Source organism: Xyrauchen texanus, chromosome 39, assembly GCF_025860055.1.
Source record: "Xyrauchen texanus isolate HMW12.3.18 chromosome 39, RBS_HiC_50CHRs, whole genome shotgun sequence".
Lineage (NCBI taxonomy): Eukaryota > Metazoa > Chordata > Actinopteri > Cypriniformes > Catostomidae > Xyrauchen > Xyrauchen texanus.
In genome coordinates this window covers 5,635,773-5,662,649 of record NC_068314.1, presented here as the reverse complement: position 1 = coordinate 5,662,649, position 26,877 = coordinate 5,635,773, and the positions used below count along the sequence as shown (strand labels likewise).

The window sequence follows — 26,877 nt, the reverse complement described above, 5'->3', positions numbered from 1 at the left end:
GATTCTAGTAGAGAAGAGTACATTTTGTCTCCTTTCTCTCTCTCTCTCTCTCTCTCTCTCTCTCTCTCTCTCTCTCTCTCTCTCTCTCTCTCTCTCTCTCTCTCTCTCAATCGGTGTGCTCTGGCATTTTTAACCTGATTATGAAGAACAGAGATATTTCAGAGGCTGGAGTTTGATGACATCACAGGAAAGGATAGACTGCAGACTGGAGTATGTTGTCAGACAGTCATAATTTTGGAGCACCGGCACCTGTTGACACGCATGTACCATAATTCTGACACATTCATGACACTTCATTACAATGATGGATCCATGTGGTTTGCAGAAAATACACAGTGGACATTATATAGTTGTTCCAAGACCTAGTGAGCAGCCTACATAGACTGCATATTAAGGCATCATTGGTGTGCTCCCAACACGATAGCTGCTCTAAATAGCATGCCTATGCAGCACAATTAAGATACCCAACTTGGTAGTCATAACAATTAGTAAGAGATTTTGAAAGCTTAAAAAATCATGCAATTTGGCTGTTACTCCCATAGAGAAAAATAATGAAAGCAATGAGTGATGTTATAATGATTTAAAATTGAAGTATAAACTTAAGCATAAACATAAAGTCTAGCCAATTTTCCAAATTCTAAACCTAACAATGATTTTAATAGGAAATGTTTTGTGTTCCATGGAAGAAAGAAACCACTGGGATTTGGAACGAGACTCTCTCACTCGTGTTATAGAAGCGTGTTATAGGTTGATATTCTGTCATTTGTATTGCATAAATAAATATTGGATTAGTAACCAGATTTGTTCAAAGCTGTTTACTTTCTTAAAATAAAGTGTCGCAGTGGTGTTGGAATCTGTTTGTTGATAGGTTGGTCTTCATGGAATTAAAAGTCACTCCTTTTTGTACGAGCAAAGTTGTACAGTATCTTACAATTTTGCTATCTCAATGAATGTTGTCGTGAGGCTATGTTGAAGATACTTCATTTTGGCCCAAATCTAAGGCATTATCACATCAAGAGAAATGTGGATTGTACATATACAGTACTGTTTTATTGAATACTGCAAAGATTGACTAGTTAACTTACCTCACTCTAGCAACAGTCTTTCCGACATCCCTCCCCATCTCCATCCTCAATCTTCCAAGAGTTCCTGCCCTATAACTTCCTCAATAAATTAAGGAATCCCTTTTTTAGAGCTCGAGTCGAGACAGAAAGCCACATACGTTTACCCTTTATGACTCAAACGTTATATGGGTAAGCAAACTCGTGAACAGGTGTTCCTTAGTTCATTTTTATTTTCTTAGTGACTGATACAGATTGACAGAAAGCAAGCCCTGAGTTTATTATAGTCTAAATTACCATAAAGGATGATTACCTGGTCTGTACAGTGCAACTTTCCCTACCTGAGCTACTCTTGCCAGTTTTTTATGGTTTTCCAGACACTGTGTTCTGGGCTAGATTGATGTTGTGCTTCTCTGTGCTCTTGTGCTTTTTGTCCAAGCATTGTAGCAGCAGTAACTGTGATACATGGCAAGGAATTATATTACCCCATGGTTGCGGTTCATTCTAAAATTCATCTTTTTACAAGTTTACAAGTATTTATCAATTTGAGAACTTTCTTGCTACTATCATTTTCTTCCAAAGTAGTCCAAAAGACTTCGGTGTTCCCCCAATGCACTTGAGCACATACGCACATGCGCACTCTTCAAAAACATATAAACGGTACTTATATGTTATCAGATACACATAAAAGCCATGTTCTCTGATAGAAACTGTGTATGATAAAGCACTTTCTTTTAACAGTCTTTTATCCTTAAATGGCTGCATTTGCGTTTACACAATGTTTTAGAACTCTAAACCCTAGAACATGTACCCTAGGACAAGTCGTTTTAATAAATGCATGTAAAAGTGGTTAAAGTGTTGACAGAATGAAAAATAGATATGCAATGAAAGATATAGAAGTCTCCGTGAAATCAAATGATGTCCACACAACAAACTAACAAGAAACTGTGATTCTAACCACAGGTATAGAGCTGGTTTTCGGAAACACCAAATCATTGAACTATGTTGGTAATGATGGAACTTTGTGACAATAGTTGACTAACGGTGCTTTTGGGAAACGCACCCCTGGACGAATATGCTGCCAGCCAGGTGGAAGCTGGCTGCGTCTGGCGACCTTCACCTTCACCTTCCCCTTTATTGCTGAATCAGCACCATGTTCCAGCCTTACCAAACAGTCTGACAGCCAGGCTGCCTCACCATACATAAGCAGCTGACCACTAACGTTCCTGACAGGGCAAACACACACCTTAATTAATGTCTGTCATGCTCCTGTGATTAAGGGAAAGATTAATCTGTGCCGGGATTCATTTGGCAAGGCAATGAAAGACAACAAAATATTGGGAGATTTCAGGTTTGTGACACAAAGTGTCACAAGTTGAGAGTAAATGAATGCAGAGAGGAGCTGCACCAAAGAGGAAAGTGTGAATAATTTAAAATGCTTATGCTTACTTGTAAGCTTTTATATTTAACCTAAAAGGTGATATACCAAATAAAAACGAGTTCTCAATTGTCAACTGTTTAGACTTTCATTTTTGAGTTTGCATTGGCTTCCTACGAGCAGGTTTCTTGGTTATCTGTCCACCTGTCTTCCATAGGCACGGTTTCATCTGCCCCCATCGTCTTGCTCATCTCTACACTTCAGCCATTGATTTTGATGGTGCAGTGTTTGACCAGTGAGAGTCTCTAGCTCTCTCACACATATAATAATATGAGTCATTCCTGTAGCAGATGGACAGCTCCTGCAGAGATTAACTTTTTTTACAGGGCAAACTTAGAGGCAGATGGATGCAGTAGGTTTTGATACGATTCAAATGATTGGAGACTGAACTTGTGACCTAAGGGAAAGCAGCAGGGGTGTCAGTACAGTATGTGAGAGGATTCTTTAATCTCAAAGGCAACTTCACATTGTGCATCAAATTTTCCATTTATCACAGTCAGGGAACTAGAAAACTGATAGGCGGGTTAATTAGCTGCAGTGACTAGCTATTAATACGTGCTATAGAGAATAAACTAGGGAACTACTGTATGTTTAAAGCCACTGCTTAAAAATCTTATGCATGCAAAATTTCTCAGCATGCTAGAGCTGTGGTGGCGTAGTGGACTAAAGCACATAACTGTTAATCAGAAGGTTCGCTGGTTCGATCCCCATGGCCACCACCATTGTGTCCTTGAGCAAGTGCATACCAGTTGTGGAGATTGCAGTTACTGTAGCTAGGTTACTCTCTTTATGTTGAAAATGGGTAACTTGATGGATAAGCCAAAGTAGGGTGGAGCCGAGCCGCATCTGGGCAGAGCGAGGCCGGGAAGATAAGTGGCAAATAACATTCACCTGCGTGCCACACCGGTCTCGCGTTCCAGTGAGGGGTGACGGGAGTACTTACGGAGAAGAGACAGCGGCAGGCAAGAGAGAGAGACGCGTGAAGCTGTCTGTGTGGTTCTGCGTGTCAGAAGTGCGGGTGCTGAAAAGCAGCGCATTTGTTGAATGTACGGCTGAAAAGTCTTATTGTGAACGCTGAGAAGTCGTCGACAATAAATGTCTGTGTGCTTTGTCAACCCAGTTCCAGCTTTCTCCTTTCCTAAATTGTTGCATTGTTAAAAAGTCCTTCTTTTTCAGATATGATGCTCAACACAAACTTCACAAACGAATTTTAACGCGACACTGCACGTCATATAAACGCAGGCTTTTATCAACTAGGATGCTGTCGTTTGACAGTAGGCTTTACTTTGATTGATGGAGAAAAATCTATTAAAAATGAACATGAACTCAAAACTTTACACACAAAATTTTAGTAAGTGATTTTATCACATTGAAATCATGTTTACACGCATATTGTTTATGTCTTGTGGATATACTTTCGAAACAGTAAGTGTTTTAAGATTTTCGCATTGTCCCAATTCACTTCCATTATAAGTGCCTCACAGTAACCCAGATTTTAGATTTTCTTTCAAAGAAAAGGAGGGTCGAGTCGAAGTAATTTTGTGGTAATCAACATTATGCCACAAATGCTGTCGATTGAGTAATGTGAAACAGCCATTTTGTACAATCCAATCTGTCACTCGTCCAATATCATGCTGACTTTAAAGGGGACTGCACATTAGATGCACCTGGCAGGCGACACAGCCTACTACAGTTAAAAACCAACGTTTTTAAGAAATGAACGCACATTGCTGCCATCGGTTGGTGTTAAGCTACAACTTTGGGGGCTGTTCAAAATTCTGCTGCGCCACTCAAATCATTTTCCTTGAAATAGCAATACATTTGACCTAAAACGTCAAACATTATTGACATGGTTGAGGCTAGAAGATTCATTGGTATAGGCAATTTTGTCTATTTGTAGTTTGACAGCTTAAAGCCTAAGCTACATATAGACAAATTGCATAATGAGCGCCACTCTTCCTCATCTTTTGGTATGTGCAGTTGGACTGTTTTTTTGTGATGTCAGGACACAAAAAAGAAAAAAACCATTCCTTGGACGTATGCCATACAGTATATTTTTTCCCGTATTCCCATGTGCAGGACAGCTCTACACACTGTACCGTGTACAATGTGATAACATGTGATTGTGTTGGATGCCCACTTGTTTCGTCAGTTAATTCTAGTGTGTCTTGCATCAACCCGGTGGCACCAATGCTCTGGCATCTGCAGGCCTTGGAAGCACATTTCCGATTGCAGCCAATCGAGGAAATTCAATATTCCATTGTGTCCCTCAATAGAGCACAAGCATCAGATTCAATCCCTGGCGAGAACGAGTGTCACTGTGTTTCTGGAGTAGATCCCGGGTGAGCCCAAGCGGAGGACGTCTCTCCTATTTCCTGTCTCTGTCGGATCATGCATTCCGGATGGGGCCCTCGTGTCGGGGAGCAAGCATGAAACGTTCCATCATATCTTCCCCGTTGGGGCTTCGCTGGCAGAGTCGGAGCTGCCCCTGGAAGCTTCTGCGTGGGATGTGACCTTCACTCCTTCTCGTAATAACAAAAGGTGGGACACATATTTGGATTATGTGGTTTCCTCCCCAGCTGTACTTTCTTTTAAACTAATGAAGTAAAGCTCTCCATTGTTCTCCGTCCAAATGTGGCCATCGGCGTGGACAAAGGGCTGCTCAGAGCAGAGATATTAAACATTCAGGAAACGTCTTGTTTCCTGATTGCAGGCACCATAATTGTAGGAGACTTTTTTTCTTTTCCAATGTGTACTGTATGTGACCGTATGTGTTTTGCTTTTGTGGTTTTAATTAATCTGTAGTGGCAGCTCTTAATTGATGTCGCTGTCTGTCTCGCGCGCGAGCTGTAATGTGAATGATCTGAGCATGTTATTTACTGCTTCATTGTGCACGGGGGGGAGTTAAACAAGTGGAGAAGTTCAAAACAAATGATAAACTTTTAGGCCTGTGCAATTATGTGGAAAATTGTTGGGATGAAGTAATGCAATTTCAGTTTTTCCATCTGTAGGTCTACCTTTTTTAGTGAAAACTTCTTGTCTAATTAGATGAATAACTGTCTAAAAATTGGGCAAAATCACAATTGCAAAAGCAAGCAAAACATTACTATAGCGTATACTTATCATCGTGCAACCCTGCGTCCTCATGCGTGGACAGTGTTTTGTCTTCGCTATATATGGTATGCATAATTTGATTTCATAAAAATTGACTGATCTCAGTTCAGGACACCCTAGGCTGTCAGTAAAGGGTTAAACTTTCGACTCACCAACTCATGTTGGTGTCTGACCGCAGACGTGGACAATAGGGCTATTTTTTTCCCTTAGAAATCCTATATTCACTGTGCATTATCACACTGAGTATCAATGGGTTCATCCAAAAGCTAAAACATTTTGCTTTCAGAGACTTTATGTGGAGTTAGGATTAAAAATAAATGAAAGGTTTCAGACTGTTGTGTCAGTGCAGACAGACAGCACACTGGAGGTTAAGTCATTCACTAATAGGGAGCAAGGGTTGATCATATAGCTTACTTGTGCAATTCACTCCAAACTTCCGGTCAATAGTTCAGTTTCAGGCTGCAGATGATGTTTTCACCACTCAACATGTTTGGCAGACATGTAACAATGGTAATCAGCACTTTTTTAGAATTTAGTATTTATTAAGCAAAATTTTATTTTAACATGGTTGGCAGTGATTGGACGATGCCATTGCATTAATGCTAATTTCTGATTGGTAAAATGCTTCAGCACTGGCTATCACTTGTTTGTTTGCCAATGCAAAGAAGATGATCGTTTTCATTGTTGATGGGTTTTCAAGCAGGGGGTTCACCAAACTGGATCATGCAACCTTCATGCTCGGGATTCAGAAGGGAGAAAGTTGGGGATTTTGGGCAGTTACTGAACAGTTACTGTAAAATGATAAATATTATTTATTTTCAAAGCTTTTTTAAATTAACAATAAGTATTACAATTTTATAACTCATACCACGCTGTTTGTGCTTTGAACATAAATGATACTTTTAAATGAGCTGCATGTTGAGGGGGGATGTGCAATTACTTTCAAAGACTTTTGCCTGGCAGAAAAAGAAACAGAACAGAACAACTCAGAACACATTAGCAACCGCATAGCAACACCCTAGCTTTGTGGTGGCGAGTTCTGCACATGCAAACGCCAAACACATTTTCTTCAGGCAATGTAAAAATGTTGGCACTATTTAGCCCGATTTCATGAACATTTCTTGGCTGTTGCAGCATTTTTGCAAAATGATATTACTTGGTTCGTTGCAGGTATCGCGATCATTCCACGCTGAAATGTCCACTGTGTGGCACTAAAAGCGAGTTAAATTTCCTCCCAAACAGATGACGTTTTTAAGGTTTATGCTGTATCAAGTTATAAATCAATGAAACCTACCTCCTTACACTTAACCTTACACCTGAATCTAACAGATAGTGTCACAAAAAGCAAATGTGAGATGAAAAGCACATTTTCTTAAGCAACCATGTAATTCTGTGGTGCTTCTATGTAACTTTCGGCTCATATCTCGATTTGCATGCTCTTAAGGACTCGTACCCTGAACCTTTGCAGCTAAAGTGCAACACTCTATCAGTTGAGTTACCGTGCAACTTCATCACTCTTGAATAAGATTGAAAATGTAGGTCGTTTTGTAATAAATGCATTCAAATGTATTGCCTGACAAGCCATGATGTCATCATAAGTAAGTGTAAGTGTTTAGATGTCATACAGTATCATTGTGTAAGGAACAGGGTGAAAAGTGTTTACTATTGGATAATCTTCCATTTGACTTGTTATTTGTGTGAACATGAATATATGTCATTGTTGTTGTAGTGCCTCCAGTGTTCATTTCACCAGAAAACTGCCAGAAGATGTACAACAAGATGTGTAAAAAGCATTTTGCAAAAATATAGTAGTTATAGATTTGAATAGACTAGGTTGGTATTATTGTTTGTTGATGCTGGTTATACATAAACCTACACTTTACTACACTTTTGTTAATTACACAGCAAAATATAATTTTCCCTATTGATATTTGATTAGTGTGTGTATGAGTGTGTGATACATGAGTGGGAGGCACCTCATTGCCAAAAGTGTAGAAATGTCTAGTCTGTGCATGCACACATTAATGGGAAAATTACACTAGCTATAATAATGTGGTCACAATTTGCATTAATGGCTGACCCTCTTCTTCTCCACCTCACTCAACCTTCTCTCTCTCTCTCTCTCTCTCTCTCTCTCTCTCTCTCTCTCTCTCTCTCTCTCTCTCTCTCTCTCTTTCTCTCTCTTGCCCTCTCTCTCTACCACTCTTGACTAGCTGATAACATCCTTGCAAATGATAGGTTCATTTTTATCATGGAAGGTAGCAACCTTGGCACTTGGACAAGGAAAAACAATCTTGCTAAGTGGCAGGTTTCTGCCCGCCTCTCTCTCTAGCTCTTACTTTCCTTCTTTTTGTCTTTTTCTATCATTCTTCTGCCTCTCCGGTACAGTAAAACCCTCTCCTTATTGCCTGAGGTTTACAATCTACCAAAACAAACAAATAAACCAAAAGTGGAGCAAGGCTGCTGCAAGAAACACATAGAAAGAGGGATGGATGGAAGATAATAGCATAATATTGAGAAAATGGAAAAATAGACTGTGGTTAAATGAGAGAAAGTCACAGTAGATGAGGTGGGTCCATAACTGCCAACATTTTTTGGTAAAGCTACTTTTAAAACTAGTTTGCCAAACTATGATCTGCTCTTAATTTAAAGTACTCAAAGGGATAGTTCATCCCAAAATTACCTTTTTTCTCTCTCTTGTTTTTTACACACATCTTGTTCTGAACCCGCATGACTTTGGATTCCTTAGGAAACACAATAGATGTTAGGCTGTATAACTCAGTCACTATTTACTTTAATTGTATGAAATAAAGATGCAATGAAAGTGAATGATGACTAAGGCTAATGTTCTGCCTAATATCTCCTTTTTATAGTTCCACAGAGGAAAGTTCTATGGGTATAAATTATGACAGAATTAAACAAAATAAAATAAAAAGAAGATGGTGAACCATCCCTTTGATATACAGTCAAGTTATCTTGCTTTGAAGTAGTACATTACAAGTTAATAGCAAAAAGTTGCAAAGTACAGTGAAGATATATAGTAGGTTAAACAGTTTATATTATATATAAAATGTATTATAGCAATAGAAATACTGTAATATCTGCATAAAAAAGTGGATCTTAATTAGAGTGACGTGTAACATAAATTTACTCTTAGTAAAACTTAAAAATCACTCATTTAAATGACTAAATAAAAAACCTAATGATAAATATTTGTGTTTATTTACTCACTTAAAAAAACAAAGTGTAATACAAGGACAAAACTCAGGTACTTTTGGAAACATTATTGAGTGAATAATATGAATCAGTGAATAATTCTTAATAACCATTTTGTTTAAATTAATGATCTAAACACACAATTTGCTCAAATACATAAAAACATTATATTATGAATAAAACATTGTAGATATGATTTATTCATAATCAAGTTTAATAATAATTCATGTATCATTAATAAGATGCTGGAGGAAACAGGTAGACAAGTATCTATATCCACAGTAAAACGAATCCTATATTGACATAACAAGCGTGAATATGTGAATATGATTTAATTACAAAAAGTTTAATAATAATTAATAATATTAATACAAATATATTAAAGAGAGTGTTTAATTAATGTTTTTAATAAGTGCCTCAGCTTTGTTCACAATGCAACTGTTACTTGGAAATAATTCCTTGTAGCTGAAAAAAACTAGGCTATTTTGAAAACCGTAGAGAGTGCTCGTTGCTTGTCTCACTCGCACAAAAATGCACAGATTTCTTATTTCTGAAACTGCTTCGCAAATAACAGAAAAGAAAATCTGCATTAAATAATTGGACAATTTTCATTGGATGTACAGAAGGCTATTCTTTCACATTGCCCTGCAGTCCTCTGATGGACTTCTAATTTACGTTTGTATAAATTACAATATATTTTTTATCATTTGCTGATCCAGGAGCTCGTTTGACTGTTGCATTTGTGTAATGAACACCCTGCTTATGAAGGTTCCTCCCAGTTTTAGAAATCAAGGCTTATGCAAAGTAAATGCATTCATGTCGCTAAAAATATTTCAATCGTTTCAGGTGTGTTAACACATTAACTTTGCCAGCACTATAATTTAAGGTTTTATTAATTACAATCCCGAACACAAAGTTCTACATTAAACTGTGACATGTTCAGACCGCTAACTTGCATTATCAGGTTGACTAAACAATTAGAAATCATTGTTTGTTCATAGAATGGGACTCGACTGCTCCCTACTGATCATGTATCTCCTGCACCTCCTGACGTGCATGATACCAAATGAAATTGCAGGATCAGTATCTCTTTTTCACTTGTTTTTAAAGGCCACATCTGTAGTAGATAAGTTTGTAGCACTGCTACTTTTAGTTAGTATGTCCCCAACATCAATGGGGATACATAGAAGATACTGTATATTGTAATGCAAGGCTTTAGCACTACAGAAAAAGCTCAGATCTCCTTAATCCTCCATTGAGCACAAATCGATCTCTGCATGATGTATCACCATACCCAGCAGATGACACCATGGCCCTGATAATACAAATTTGAGGCATCCACATTAAAGGAGCAGCAGTGAAACAGGTTGAACTGTTTGCATTTTAAGCACAGAGGGTCCAGCTTTGGATCAGCCCTAGATCTCTTTGTACTTTCATAATTTATTCATAGAAGCCCTGTGTCCTGGAACCTGTCGTTATATATTAATATTAATGTCCCAAAACAAACATCATCACCCTGCATGACTAATCACACTCGACACAACTGTTTACATGTCTCAGAACAGCTGGAATTGATGCAGGTTAATCTTAAACAGCCACACTGGTTGAAGGTCTTCTGAGATGCGTACTTGCAGAAATATAAAAACAACAGCAGTACAACTTTAGCTCATTGCCCCTGTAGGTCCTCCATGTCTCTCAAACTGCACAGTGCGAGATATTTTCTATGCTTAGGTGACAGGTTTGCCTGCCAGCTTTCAGTATCAAACAGCTCGAGATCTGTACGTGACTGTCATGCTAAAATGATTAAAAAAAAATAAATATATGTGTGGTTTACCTGTTGATTATGGATTTCTTTTTTTGTATTAAGCCAATATGAAACATTCTCAGCCCATTTTACTTTCATATTATGATGTATTTAAAGTTGCAGTCAGAAGTTTACATACACTTAGGTTAAAGTCATTAAAACAATTTTTTTAACCACTCCACAGATTTCATATTAGCAAACTATAGTTTTGGCAAGTTGTTTAGGACATCTACTTTGTGCATGACACAAGTAATTTTTCCAAAAATAGTTTACAGACAGATTGTTTAACTTTTAATTGACTATATCACAATTCCAGTGGGTCAGAAACTTTTTACAATTTACATACACTAAGTTAACTGTGCCTTTAAGCAGCTGAATGATGTCAAGTCTTTAGACAATTAGCCAATTAGCTTCTGATAGGAGGTGTACTTTCAAACTATGTGCCTCTTTGCTTGACAACATGGGAAAATCAAAAGAAATCAGCCAAAAATTGTGGACCTCCACAAGTCTGGTTCATCCTTGGGAGCAATTTTCATATGCCTGAAGGTACCACGTTCATCTGTACAAACAATAGTATGCAAGTATAAACACCATGGACCACGCAGCCATCATACCGTTGAGGAAGGAAATGCATCCTGTCTCCTGGAGATGAACATAGTTTGGTGTGAAAAGTGCAAATCAATCCCAGAACAACAGCAAAGGACTATGATAAGATGCTGGAGGATACAGGTAGACAAGTATCTATATCCACAGTAAAACAAATCCTATATCGTCATAACAAGGCTGCTCAGCAAGGAAGAAGCCACTGCTCCAAAACCGCCATAAAAAAGCCAGATTACAGTTTTCAAGTGTATATGGGGAAAAAGGTCTTGAAGAGAAATGCCCTCTGGTCTAAAGGTTTTACTGTTTGGCTATAATGAAGGGTGAAGCTTGCAAGCTGAAGAACACCATCCCAACCATGAAGCAAAAGAAATAAAAGCTGAAATAAATCATTCTCTCTGCTATTATTCTGACATTTCACATTCTTAAAATAAAGTAGTGATCCTAACTAACCTAAGACAGGAAATTGTTTTTACGATTAAATGTTAGGAATTGTGCAAAACTGAGTTTAAATGTATTTGGCTAAGGTGTATGTAAACGTCTGACTTCAACTGTACATCCTGGTCTCATAGAATCACTTTACTATCCCTTCATTTTAGCAAATCAATTTTTATGTGGCTTGATATAGGTGTACAATGAAATTCCTGGTGAAATAAATGCTAAATGTTCCCTTTCACACAAATTATGAGTAAAATGGCATGTTGTTAGTTCATAAATCATCCCTTTTTGGCCTTTTTCTCACACTAAGCTATCTTATGATCTCAACATACTTTTATTGTTGTGCATGACTTACATTTTATGGTTTGCATTACAGAACCAACTAGCAGTTGCGTTATTCATGTCTCTTGTGCTTTTTCTGACACTATTGGTTAGGTTACGTTTTAGGGTAGGGAGCTATGTTTTGTTGATTTAAAACTCAATAGAGCATTAACATTTCAAACGTCATCTGTTTGGGAGAAAATTTAACTCTCTTTTAGGGCCTAACAGTGGACATTTCACCTTGGAAATGCGGTAATACACTTAAGGAGCCACATAGTATAATATTTAAAAAATGTCAACAATTTTGGGGGAACTATACCTTTAATCAACAACATTGTCTTCTTGAGATCTCAATGATAGCCTAAGGTCTTGCAACCAAGTGCTTTTCCAAACTTATTGTCCTTCTCGTCTCCTATTTTGAGGAACCCTTAACAGAACATTTGTCCCAATGGTGTAGTAACACAACTGACATTACTAGCACTTGATTAATTAAACCATTTGATTTAGTTCTTCAATTGTCGAAAAACATTCTGCTAGAAGTTCCTCAAAAACCAGACTTGGGACCACTCTATGACCTGCATCCCCATTAATGGTTGTCTCACCTTCTCCACCCTTCTTTGGCAGCATTTCCATACTTCTTTAAAGTATGTCAAAGTACATTCCTCCAGTCCTCAGCCAACCTGAGCGAACATCAATCTTAGACCACTATGATGTCCTCTCCACCTTTGCCGGAGTCTTTCTCCTTGAGCCAACCGTCTGGCCACACACAGCCACTAATCAAACTGGGGTCTAGAGTGGCATCTCCTCGTGGTGAAAGCGAGACATTGGCAAATGACAGTTAAAGGAAGCATTTATCTTGTCTTTGCAATAAGCTACAGGGGCATCAAAATATCCCGTCGGTCTTGACGCATGTGAGCGTTTATGTGGACAGTGCGAGGACTGGTTTGGTGCAATGATTAATGGCTCAATTTCCTCTCCCACTTTTAAAAGTGGATTGTCAATTTGCTCTCTTTGATTTGGAGACGTCTCATCTATGGAGTGGATGGGGCGAAAATGTAAAAAAATGTGGATGAACAATTTGACTACGATTATCGAGATGACAGCCCAACTATGAGAGGGACTTAATTTAGATTTGTCGCTTCTGGTTTTTGCTTCTGACCTTGGTTGCGGAAAATAAAAGACTTCAATTTAAAGCAAAAAAATCTGTAGAACATAACCAGAGGGCATCTTAGTGACATGTATAATTTCAGAAATATCTACTATATATATATATATATATATATATATATATATATATATATATATATATATATATCTTTATAGATATATATAGATAGATATATATATCTATATATACAGTATACAGCATGTCTACAGGACAGAAACATCAGGACACTCTGCACCAGAGAGAGGAGGTAGAATGTTCGGCTGACAGTCACGCAAAAGATATACTGTGTATCTGCGCCACCATATGCTCTCTTGGCTCGGCTTTGAGATCAGGCAGTGGGCCCAGGGAAGAGCATGGGAACACAACTGGCAATGTTCTCTTGTGGATTCAATTTGGAGATGCCAGCTTGTTCAGTGCCAATTTAACCCTGCTGCCCTCATTATTAAAGGCAAAGAGGAAAAAGTGGGGCATAACAAAAGAAAATTGAGTAGTGCATTAAAGTATGGAGAGAAAATAAGGTGTACAAATACAACAACTGTCTTTTTGTGCATAGACATTGCTGTCTAAAATCATAGAGATGTACAATCGCAAAACTTATAACAAACCCAAATAGCCAAAAACTAAACTAGGGATGGGAATTTAAGTTTAGTGATTCCAGTTCTGATTCCTCTCAACGATTCTGGTTCCTTAACGGCTGCATTACCATCTTGTTTAGAACTTTTGAGGAATAAATATTTGGAAATAAGAATTAATATTGGATTTACTGCCCTTAGCAGCCTGTTACCAAATTGTATAATTTCATATTGTAACAGAACAGATTCATGCAGAAGGTGATTATAGACTAATTGAGATATTTTACTGATTTTTAATTTTTTTTATAAAATCCCACTAATTTACAACACAACTTTCAATATTGAGTCTGACATAACAAAAGGAATGACAGGTGGTTCAAGTTATTCACTAAAAAGATGCGATTGATAATAATCATGTTTTGCGCTGTAGATTCAAAATGCCCAGCTCATAATAGTCATTCCTTTGGAAATCAGACTTCAATAGTCACAATTTATGTTTTGGGCTGTAGAGTCAAAAACATTGACTCATACAAGTAATTCCTTTTGAAATTAGACTACACTGGGTTTTTTTGGGAACTGGTTCTTGGTTTCCAACCATAACGATAACTGACCAAATGAGGGAAAATCCAACTATTGCCGTCGAGGGCGGCATTTTAGAGGGTCTGATTGCTTATTCCTCTAGTTTATCACTTGAAAGTTAACAAATAGAGCTCAAGAGGGATGTACATGAGTCTGTCAACTCAACCTAGATTGTTTTCTGTGGTATTTTCCTAAAAGTGTTCCATTATCCTCTGTTAATTCAACATGCACTTCTTTGTTATCCTGTTTGCTATTGGGCCATGAGTCCATTGTCTCTGTCTGATTGTTTGTTAGGCTGGGACCCTGGAGTGTCCTGGCACTGGCACTGATAGAATGGACACAAAACAGAGACCCACTCCAATTTGGCAAACAAGCATGAAGAGATATACTGAGCATTTGGGAACTGGGCCTTTGTCAAATTCAGTTTATTTAGGAGTCAATTCTCAGCAGTTTGATAATCTGTCATTTCCCCCCCATATTTGCCCTCTTTTTTTCTGATAAGCTCCCCTTCTTTCCCTCTCTTCTTTGTGCTCACTTCACTCTCCCTGAGCTCCTCCCTTCCTCTTTGCTCTCATTGCCTTATTATTCCTCTGTTCCGTGCTCCTCACTCAGAGCTGTAGTCACCACAGAGATTATATGACAAAGTCATTTTCCATTCAAATGAAGATGAAAGTCTCGAGGCCCCAGTGTTCCACCAGAGAACATCCCTCCCCCCGACTTGATGTGCACCCTGGGGGCCAGTCATTCGGTTTGTCATGAACCTGCTCCAGGCGGCTCTTTCCCTCACCCACAGTTAACCTGAAGGGCGGCACTGACACCTCACTCTGACTGCCAATGAGAGACTCCAAGTTTGCCACTCAGAAGCTGACAAATGTGAAACTCCTCAAAGTGCTCTTTAAACTATAGCAGAGGCTAAACGGGAGTCAAGAGTGGCAAGTGAGAAAGAGAGAATTTAAGTGTTTTCTTGGTTCCTCTTCCTTCTAGACAGTGCCTCTATCCCACTCTCTTTCCGTGGCTCACGCCTTGAATGTTTGTTGCTCAACTTTTTGAAATGCAAATCGGTCTCCTGTGAAAATGATCTTTGAAACACTTCTAACAATCCAACACCAAAGGAAGACATGAACAAATCCTGCTACCTGTTTCAAAAGGCCAAACCTGCCATTCGCATTCCTCTGTTGTTCCTAATATAAAAGAGGAAAAAGTTGTGAACAATATGACTCCCTGACAGGTTTATTTAAGGCAGTGTCCAACCCACAAAATAGATGTGGTAATATGGGTATATTTCGCATCACTATTGAGCTTGTGAAAAGGCAGAACGACGATCAAGTTCAGTTACTCTAGCTATTACTTCAAAGTGCCAGTGGTGCTTTGATGAAGCACTTTGTTTAAGTGATCAAGGAGTCAGCCCAGTTGAGTTAACCTTTTGTTGTTTGATGTGGATTGACCATGGGTAGCAATCTGTATTGTCAGAATTAGTCAAGGCATAAATGGCAATTAAATAAAAAAAAATAAAAAATCAAATGTATTTCAAAATGTAAATCAAAAGCTGCTTTTGCACCATCGGGCCGAATGGATATCATTGATAATCCATGTAATTTTGTAGCATTTAGGGCTCACTGGCATAATTACAGTTTTAGTTTTAGGATTAGTTCACCCCAAAATGAAAAGCCCCTCATGATTTACTTACATTTAAGCCATCCCAGCTGTGTATGACTTTCCTTCTTCAGCAGGACCGGAGTGAAGATTTTTAGAAGCACATTTCAGCTCAGTTTGTCCATACAATGCCTGTAAATGGGTGCCATCAGGCTGCTGGCTGTTTGACGGTCCAAAAGTGTAGCGAATACAAGTTGAGACAGTCACAATGTCGGTGTAAAAACTGCTTTATTTAAATAAAAGCAGGCAACAGTACAAAACAAGGGCAAGTCCAGAGAAGAATGGTCAGGGTGAGCGTTAGGTAAAAAGCCGGGGAATCAAGATATAAACAAGGGGGCAAATCCGGGAGAGAGTAGTCAAAGGGAGTGTGAGGTCGAAGCCGGGGAATCAATATACAAGCAAGACAAGCGAGAGGTAAAGACAGGGGAACAAGGGGGGCTGGCAAGCTAAGGGGTAAACAAGAGGAGAGCAAAACTAGACGAGACTAGCGGGGGGCAAAGACACGGGAAACTAAATACAATAACCAACCACCGTGAGACGAAAGGGTAGTGATATATATAGGGGCGAGTGCAGGTGTAAACCATGACAGGTGATGAGATGAGTGCAGGTGAAACTAATGTGCAGGAGTGCAGATGACGCGAGTGCAGGTGGTCATAATGTTCTGGGGGATTGGAAACGCGTGAGAAACTCGAGGAAGGGAGATTGCCTACGAGCATGTGAGTGAGTAGGAGCAAAGTGGGCGTGAGGGCTCGAGCGAGCAAAAAGAGCGTGCGAGCTCGAGGGGGCGGAACGAGCGTGGGAGCTCGAGGGGGCGGAACGAGCGTGGAAGCTCAAGGGGGCGGAGCGAGGGAGCGGGGTTCGTGACAAAAAGGCATATTTAGGCAGCATAAAAGTAATCCACATGACTCCGGTTGATCAATTTATGTCTTCTGAAGCAAATCGATGGGCTTAAGAAATGGGCTTATAAAAATCTTCTCTTCGATTCTCCTGAAGAAAGAAAGTCATACACATCTGGGATGGCTTACAGGGAAGTAAATCACAAGATAATTAACATTTTTGGGTGAACTAACCCTTTAAAAACAATAATTCATAAATGGCTGGTCAAATGTGGTCTTGTGACTGATTGAATTCTGCACAATTAATACTTAAAGTTTCTTATTCAGGCAGAGAAAGGGCCTTGGAGTTATGCTCTAAATTTCTTATCTCATTGACCAACTTTAAATGCACTTTAAACTCAAAAAGTCTCCCCAAAAGATCAGCAAAGGAAAGCCATCGAGAGTTCTTGTTCACCAGAAAATATTCTCTTCCACAATTCGCTGCAGGCTGGAGGAAATTTTGCAAGACAGATCCTTTTTGAATACGTGCCCCAAGTCATTAGCGAAGACCTCCATCATACTTGGTTTCTGCCATGGTCCCCACAGGTGCTCTTAAATCCTGCGTTACACCAATTTCTAGTAGTTTCAGAAATGGATATTAGTCAGAGCGTCTCTACGCTGAACTGCACTAAAAGTGCTTAAACCAACACTCAGACATTATCAAGAACCAGACGTTATAAAGCAGTACGGTCAGCTTCATTCCTCTACTCGGAGCTCACCATCACTTCCAATCTATGTAACCCTGGGGTTCCTTAAGGGCAGCTTGGTCCACCAGTCAGGAGAGTCTAAGGTGTGAACGGACATAAGAGGAATTGAGAATGAGGGAGAAAAAGGCAATAAGCTTACCAGAGTCCACTGTTGAGATGAACTACAGCACTTGGGTGTTGGAGCCAAAGCTATGCTTTGTGCTGAGTGATGTACTAATATTCAGTTTAATTTGATCATGATTATACTCTGATATCATACTAGCAATTATGAATTATGAAAATTTGTTCATTTAGTGTTCTTATTGCTTTTGTTTTATGATAAACAATATGGTGGATATGTTGGACACGCAACCTAATGTTGTCAGGAGGGCAGTTAGTCACTTCCAACTTTGGTCTTCATCAAACAAGAAATGGAAGTGGAGCGTAGTTCTAGCGGGAAGACCAGCAGGTGTACATCATCACATCATTAGCTGGGTAACTCCTAGCCAATCGCACGTAAGCCAATGCTTTATAAGTCCGCTCACAATCTATCACATTGCTGTTTCGGTGTGCTAACACTGCAACCTCCACCTCCCCACCACCACCAGTTGAGCCCTGTCCCGCAGGTGGGTAGGCTCCTCGCCCCTGCCTCCTATCTCCGGCAGGACATGACGGTTCCGGGTACAACTCCCTCGGACTGCCGGACGGGGCCTACGCCAAAGAGAAAGACGTCACCTCCCTTTTACATCTATCAAATAAATGGCATCTCAAACTTCACTCAAGCCTGCGTGTCTTCCCGATAGAAATGTATTGTAGCAAGGCCATGTGTACAGCCATACAGTTTTGATGACAGTCACTGGATTATAATTTTATTAGGATTATTGTATCATTTATCTACTTAAACCTTTGGATTTTTGTTTCCCTTACAATGTAATGAATAAACGTTAAGGATAGAATTTGGTTTGCTGGATTGGAAATGAAGCGAGTCAACCACTTAAATCCACAGTTACACTTTTACAAGTTAATTGGTAGTGCTTATTTGTGAAGGCCAGTATTTGAAAGGCCCATATGATCCAGTAGGTATGGGAATTCCAATATATCTCGAACCATAATAAATGACAAAACATATATAGGCAAAATTTGTTTAAGTGAGCATGTTTGATGAGTGCCTCGAATTCATTGAAGCGTTCACAATATAATGCAACAAATGTAGTGTTTTGTGACACTACAGTGCTACTCATTGGAAAATGTAGCTCGTTTTTGGAAAAGCTACACTACTGAAAATTTTTGTTTAGTTAGTAGTGTCATTACTTTTAGTTAGTTACTTTCTTAAAAAAAATATCTTGGCCTATTTCTCCTCCTTGCATAAGTCCTCATCCAATAAAAGTCAGTGATAGTGTTGTTAACATAAAAGTGACGTATGTTGTCTCGGCACTCTAGAAGCCCAGGCACAAGCTCTTCTTATACTTTTTTCAAATGAAATCACTGGTGCAAAAAATTAGTTCTGTCTTTAAACTGATCTTAATATTGAGGCTCAAGTAACTCTTGTGCATGTGAATGTTGTCGTAAGTGCTCAACCAGTGGTTACACAGCAATACGTTGCAGTATCTGCCACTTGTCAGAGAAAAAGATGAAGTTGATATTGCGTGCTGATTGGCTGTAGAAGTCGAGATGCCATTCACCATTCAGGGCAGAGACAGCTGCTCAGCAGGCAGTCTGAACACTTTATGAATATCCCAAAGTGACAGATGAACAATGGTCATCTTTAGGTCATCTAAAAACATCCGCAGCTTTTGAATCTCTGCTTCAAGATGGACGGGTTGCTCATACTAATGTTCAAACCTCTCAACATGGCCCTTGTTCTTTCATGACAAGCGCTTTTGGCTTCGGAAAACACTCGCTACCTTTATATGACAGTTTTTTGGGGGGGTTTGTAAATTGAGTACTCTCAGTTTTATGAGGATTGCTGAGGAAACCAGGTCAATTTTATAACACCTGGGAGGAAGTAAAACTTGGTAGGCATGGATACATTTGGTTTTAGTACAATTTAATAGGGCTGATAACATCAAGTGCGAGATGTAACCTGTTTATCTTCTAGCTAATAAGGTCTGGCTGTTGAGTTGTCAGCCCAAGGTTATCCACTCATCCACATAAGGTTATTCAGTCTCAATCAGAGATTTCTTTTTAGCAACTTTATTGATATTCCAGTGTCATGAGCCAGATTCGAACTTGATTCACCCTCATGAGTACCAAAGATCTTGTTTGATCAAGTTCTGTGACTCAAATGATGCCCATTACACTATATACTCTTACGCCATCTAGTGGAGACATCTTCAAAGTATATAACTGTCTCAAATGCAACATAACAAAATGTTTTTGCTACTCAGAATCATTAGCCATTTTTCAGCCGAAGGAAGTGACGTTTCAAATGCATGTCTTGTGTTATTGCTATTTAGCAAGCCTACCTCAGTGCAACATGTATATATCAAAAAGCGTACATATTCACACAGCATGGGGTTATGGTAAAGTGCTCAACTTATTTGGAAGGTCATGTCTTTGCAGAAGTTTAGCTAGTTGCTACATCCACCATTATTACAATTGTTTTGATATGCCAGCATCGCGACCAGGTAACCCCACCCCTTCCACTATTTAGGGCAAGCAGCGGCCAGTGAGTGCATGAGATGTCCAACATTCACACGCAGTGCTCTTCCTTTGGTTTAATTTTTCAGCATGAACACTACTCACACTACTTGCACTATAAAATGGCGAGGATGCAGCTAAGAACTTATTTCCTAAAAATAAAATCCTATCAGATACCTCAGCTGAGTTTTGATGAAATTGGTTGTTCTTTTCTATTCAAGGGCCAAGAACCACAGATCTGTATCTATTAGTTGTCTTCTTTTTCTACTTAGACTCCCAGTCAGAGGAAGAATTATAAGGCAGCCCATAGATCTTTCTGGTAAAAAGTTGTGAAATTTGGCACACTGGTAGGGGAGAGTCTGAACATTCCTCGTTGCAAATTTAGAGTCTGTAATTTAAACTCTATAGTGCGACTGACAGTTCAAACATGTTTATGCTTATAACTAATGAAGCAAATGGCCTAGAAGCTAAATTCATGCCAAGTTGGTTGCAATTTCCACCTGTCCAAATTTCACATAAAACATCAACAAATTTGTCGGTGAGCATGCAAAAGATGTTGAGAAGCTATTTCTTGGCAACGCTTTGGCTTATTGAAAAAATATTGGTATATGTCATATGCCATCATGTTATGAGTCTACCTATGCAGTTTCAGTGCAGTAGCATGTCCTGGTCAAGAAATATATTTAAAAAAGCTAAATTCTGAATAGTTTGACCCAAGCATAAAACCTGTCTCTTTAGATTTCTTAGAGAAGACAGAGTTTAACGAGACCCAATGTTCCTATGTTGGTCATACTGGGAATCGGTCATTTAGAGTTGTCATATTTTTCAAATGCATTGGCAAATCATTACTTTTTTTTTGTCACTAGTGTTGAAAAAATGATGACATTTTTTTTTTAAATGCTTCTTAACTTTTTAATAATTTGGCCTATTGTCATGAGACTAATCTATTCAGATTTAATGTGTCATCTCAACTACAGTGAGACCAATTTCGCCATGGTCGAACATATTGTCTCTTTGAATTCCATCGAAAACCTACTTTTTCAAACTCTTTTTATAGTGTTAATCGGATCCTCTATAAAATCAGGTCAAATCATCTTCAGACCATGCTTGCTGAATGTTATTAAAAACGTTTTGATAGATCAAACTGTTCATGTGTAATGCATAACCAATTTTGATGGCAAGATACCATAAAACCATGTGTCATTGCGACAATGTCCGGACAATTCAATATAATGTTGACGACAATGCAAACTGTTGGTCAATATGAATAAGCAGTTTTATTCACTCTATTAATGGCTTTAAACCACCTTGATCATACCATCTCTGGTGATCATTTTATGCAATCAAATAATATTGCTATTGTTGCCGTTGATGTGTTTGGCCCTGTAATTGTTGCTTGCAGCTATATTTTTGTGTTACATTTATTTACAATATTTTAGCTTTCTTTTTTTTTTTTTTTTTTACTTGATGTAGGGGCAAAGTTTTGAACATTTCTTGTTTTTATTTTGTTGCAGGAGATTGCGGCCTACTTGATAACGTTTGAAAAACATGAAGAGTGGCTGACGACATCACCCAAAACCAGGTAAGATGATTCTGAGAACAGAAAATAAACTGGAAAGCTGTCCAGCTTGCCACGTCTGTACAGACAGATAATGGAATATTAATGACTATTCGTAATGCAAGATGTGGCTAGGTCTCTTAGCTTAATGCTGTCTTTGCTCACAACGTGTCCAGTACAAATATTTACAGTGAAGTAATTCACTGTACAGGGCATGTCATTCAATTTAATAATAACACAAGGAGTTCATGAGTAAAGCTGAATGCTGTTAAATCCGACAGTATCAAAGAGAGTAATATTGCATGCTTATCTGGGGCGGTCCAGAAAGATAAGGTTGGATTTGTTCATAAACAGAAAACTGTGGAAAGGGCAAAAGAGAAAAGGGAAAATAAAATAAGTGTGGCAGACAAATGACCCCAGGGTTTGGGGCCTAAGAGCTGTTTACATGACTCGGTGAACAGAGGTTACCTGGCTGGCATCTGGACCTGCCATTCACAAAATGTTTGTATAAACACAAGCACACATTTGTCAGTACAGTGAGCGTGAGAGGGAAATCAGATCTGCTTTGTTGCACACAACAAATTCCACTCATTTCAGAGCCTACTTGTTTTAGAAACAACCTCTTTTTCTTGTCTAATGCTATTTAGTAATTCAGCTCTGATATCCATTGGCGTGATATCCGGTGACTCCTCATTAGACTTTTTTTTACCGTTGGAGTAATGTTTTTTTAATTTTATTATGAAGACTCAAACAGTCATATACTTTACAGTATACTGTATGTATATAAAACGAGGCTTAGATAATCGAACGTACACTTATTTTCAGGTCAACTCTGCCCAGCAACCACACTTAATGTAATAATGTTATATTTAATATTTAATAATTAATGTTTATTTATAAATATTTCTGCAGATAAAAAAAATATAATAATGATTGGATGATATTTAGTGACGCCTGCTAAGGTTAGCTTTAGGGATGTATCGAATGAAAATATTTGGCCGATACCGATTTTAACAAATGAATAGGCTGATACCGATATTAAGGCTCTTGCTCTCCTTATTTTGTCCTCAGACATTGGATGGAATTTAATTGTGCCTGCTAATGTGAGCATTAGATGTGCGGCGATATGCAAATTTTTCTTTGCACCAATTATAACAAAAAACCATTGGACAATACCGATACCAATGCCGATATTGTAACACCTACTCACCTAAATTTGTGTAGATGATATTGAGTGGTGCCTGCTAAGGTGAGGATTAGGGATGTATCGAAATGCAGTTATTTTTATCAAGACCAATTATAACAAAAAAACTATCGGCCAATACCGATATTGTCCATTTAACTCACCTTAATTTGTCATCGTGTCACAGTTTTGCTCAGGAATTATGCTTAAAAAAAATGGAAAGATGTACAAAAGCAATTTTATTGTTCTAAAAAAGTATTTCCATAGAACGTGGATTGAAAGATTGAAAATCTATACCGATTATAAGAAAAACCTATAGGCCAACACCGATACTGATACCGATTTTCCACGTACCTTTTTGTGATCAGATCACTAAAAGATAAATACAGCATATTATTAAAATAAATATTATTAACTTTATAAATACAATAAATATAATTAATTATAAATAAACCATCGGTTTTTCATATCTGTGTTTTAAGGATCGATATGCCAGTGGTTTTAGGTTGGTCAATAATTGTCCGATAACTTTCGGTGGCCGATACATCAGTGCAGTTAAATTCACTAACATCAATTTTAAAAATAATTATTAGTGTTTAATAAGTTATTTTCATGTTAAATATATACTTAACCTATATTCCTTGTTTTTTTTTTTTTGAGAGAGAGAGAGAGAGAGAGAAAGAGAGAGAGAGAGGCAGGCAGATGACTGCATTATATGGGTCACATGAGAAAAGTGCATCCAAATAAGCTTTACAATGAAGCGTTAATGATATGATCACTGTGTGTGACAGCGCGAGTGCTCAGAGCAGCAGGAAAGATACTGCCGGGCAACTGTCCCCTACAAACACACAAACATGTAAACACAAGTGTTCCCACTGATTGTCACGCACACAGAGTCACAAACACATAGAAACGCCTACACACATGCACAGCCTCTCACCGCCCCCAGCCTGCCTTTGCATAATGGCACTGATTTTAGTCTGCAATTTGCCAAGCCTGTTTAGTACAGAGAGTGCTTCCCTGCTCTTAATGAAGCCGGTGTGACTCCAGGCTGTCTTCCGGGGTCACAACCAGTGTAAGCTCACACTGCAAGCGACGAATGAAGTTATGCAGCTGACACAGCTGCCTACACGCACATACATTCAGTAGACTCGTAATACAGCTTAAGCAACAAAAGCATTGTTATGATTGTGTCATTGCAATCATTTGAATTTAAAATAGTCCTTGCATCTAAGTAGTTACTCTGTTGTGGTGGTAATTTTGAAGGTTTGTTCATTATAGCACATCTCAGGGCAATGCATTTGTTTTTCAAAGGACAGCTTTTGATATAAATGTACTTTTTTTGTTGGTATTTGCAAATTTGTGGTGGTTTTCCTTCAGTGCTGTTAATTTTAGACGCATAATGCGGCGCTTCTGTGCATTAGACGAGTTTATCATGCAGGCATTTTGCCTTTGTTTATTTTTATTCTCAAATCTGTTCCAGCATGTGCTTCTCTGTTTGGGTACATGTGCATATTAACCTTTGTATTCCTGGCAAATCTCGGCACAGTCACTGCTGCATATGTGTGTGCGTGCACAGTTGCAGCTAAAGATGCCATATTGGTCAACAAAATGGCATGAAGCGGCATTTATCCCACAATTCTGTTTTTGCAGCAGGGCTTTGACAACTTCCTCGAGTGCAACAGTTAGTTTCTGGAAGTAAAAATCATAGAAATTTTTTCCATAACAAAATGTATGGTAAAGGTGCACTCAGTAACATTTTGTTTGTGTCATCTTGGACTTGCAGTGACACCTAGTGGTGTGGATGCAGCATCATTAAAAATCTACAGTTTTCAGTTACAGATGTTATTGTAAAAATTCACTATACACAAAGAACCATGATTAATTGAAGGTAGATGCTATTTGCACCCTTGCGTATATAATGGTATATGCTATTTAAACATCAATGCAAATAATGGCTGCTATTATTTTCACTCCAGCCCTGGTGCAAATAATGGTAGATACAAATTGCACCCTGGTGCAATTAGTGTCAAATACTATTTGCACCAATATTTAAATACTAAAATACGGTATATGGGCATAAATGCAGTGTGTTTATTGTGTTTATTTAGAGTTAATTTAATTAAAATATTAAGAGCGGAAACAGGAAATCGGATGGAAAAATGTGTGGGACAAAATGCGGTCGCTAGTACAACAGTGCACAGTCACACAGCGTCTTTAAACCCCATGCCAATGCAGTGACATATATTGGTTTATTTGTTGTACATTTCTGTGGTTCCACCAGACTATTGGGGTTCAATTAGCTTGCCTGTGTGGCAGATGCTATTTACACCGGGGTAATAGTGTAATATAATTTAATCCAAGAGTGAAAGTGTCCAATAACAAGATGGTTACTGAGATTAAGGGAGTAGTATTCAGCTGGTCATGTGATTCTAAAATGGCAGCCCCCATAACGGCACCCTGCCCCATGTAGAATTAAACAGCTTTTATAAGGTTTCTGATGTGACAAGAGTCCTCAACTCATGTGAGTGCTCATGATTTTATACATATATTTCAAAATTACAATTCATTTCTTTACGAGTAAATCTTTTTTAATGGGGAAAAAATTAGTGCGTGCACCTTTAACAAAACCGGATACACTTTTAAAAACAGACCTATCATGATCTCTGAGGTTGTTGATGGTATATGCTTCAGTTCAAGCCATCAGTCCACATTTCTTCAACTGTTTAATTGCCGAATTTCTGGTGAAAAACGACACAACCCTTGGACCCTGAAGTGAAAGATCCACCAATCAGAGAATCGCAGCTAACAAAGCACAGCAAAAGAGCTCTGCAGCGACCGCCCACTCTGCATTGTGGATGATGCAGTTGACTTGCGCTGTATACATTGCCTGTGAATCAAAAGGCAAATATTAATTTAAATGTTGGTTTACTTGGTGGCCGTCTTATTCCTCCAGGCCATGGTTTTCCAAAACTGTAGTACGGTCAGAGTAGGGTCATAGTTTCACCGACCAATCAGGAAGCACCTCCCTGGTTAATATGACTTATTCGTACAGTCAGGAATGTCTTTTCTAAGCTGCTACTTTCTTGCATCTAGTACAGCTCCTATTGTGATTATGGATGGAAAGGCAGAAATCTTCAAAACTTTTGTCAAGGTTACTGTCAAGATTATTGATTTCTTTCAATAACATACATCAAATCACTTATCAAATCAAAATCACCATAAATGTTACAACAAGGAAAGCTCTCTCTTGCCATGAACAGAACATAAAGGCCCTCTCCCATCCAAACAATGATGGCAGAGGAATACCAATGCATGTCTATTACAGTACGTTAACGTTTAAATTGGCTGATCTGCTTTGTGTAATATGTCTCTCCTCTCTTCAGCACGGGAAGTTCATCTCAGGTCGTAATTAAACACCACACGCTCCTTCATGTGAAAATGCGCTCAGGGCTCTTTGAAACCAAACCGAACAAGGAGAAAATTGATAATAAATAGAAAAAAGGAAGCCAGGCAGAGTGAGGAGGAGTACGGTTGTCTCCTGGAGTTCATGTTTCACGCTCATGTTGTGGACTTTGTAGGCCAGTGAACCGAGAAGACCTGTCCGCACTGCTGTGACTTTTAAAGAAACGTGTGTTTAGAATAGAAACCGTTTGTGAAGAGTGGATCTTCGCCCATAAATTCTCTCCGGATGTTCTTAAAGATATGTTATCGACAAATTAAAGCATTAATCATCCATATCCGTTTATAATTGGGGTTGACAAACATGAAAGTCAAGTTAATTGATCCATAACATTAATTTGAATTGACAGAGGGATACACAAGCAGACACATACAAAGAGAGAGAGGTAATGGCTCTCAGAGAATTGCACGCACTCCTGTTGTGAGTCAGCATGTGTTTAGATCTGTCTTAGAGCAAGGAGATATACAGGCATACACTGTGAGATTGATCTCTTCTCTCTCTGTGATGT

General features: G+C 38.6%; 1 protein-coding gene across 1 annotated transcript in view; it reads left to right on the top strand.

Moving 5' to 3' along the window:
- Positions 1 to 26,877, top strand: part of LOC127632643 (calmodulin-binding transcription activator 1-like) — a 482,652-nt gene that overhangs the window by 230,648 nt on the left and 225,127 nt on the right. The window contains exon 4 of the mRNA XM_052111348.1: positions 21,680 to 21,747. Coding sequence (XP_051967308.1) covers positions 21,680 to 21,747 — 68 coding nt within the window. The remainder of the gene's footprint in view (positions 1 to 21,679; positions 21,748 to 26,877) is intronic.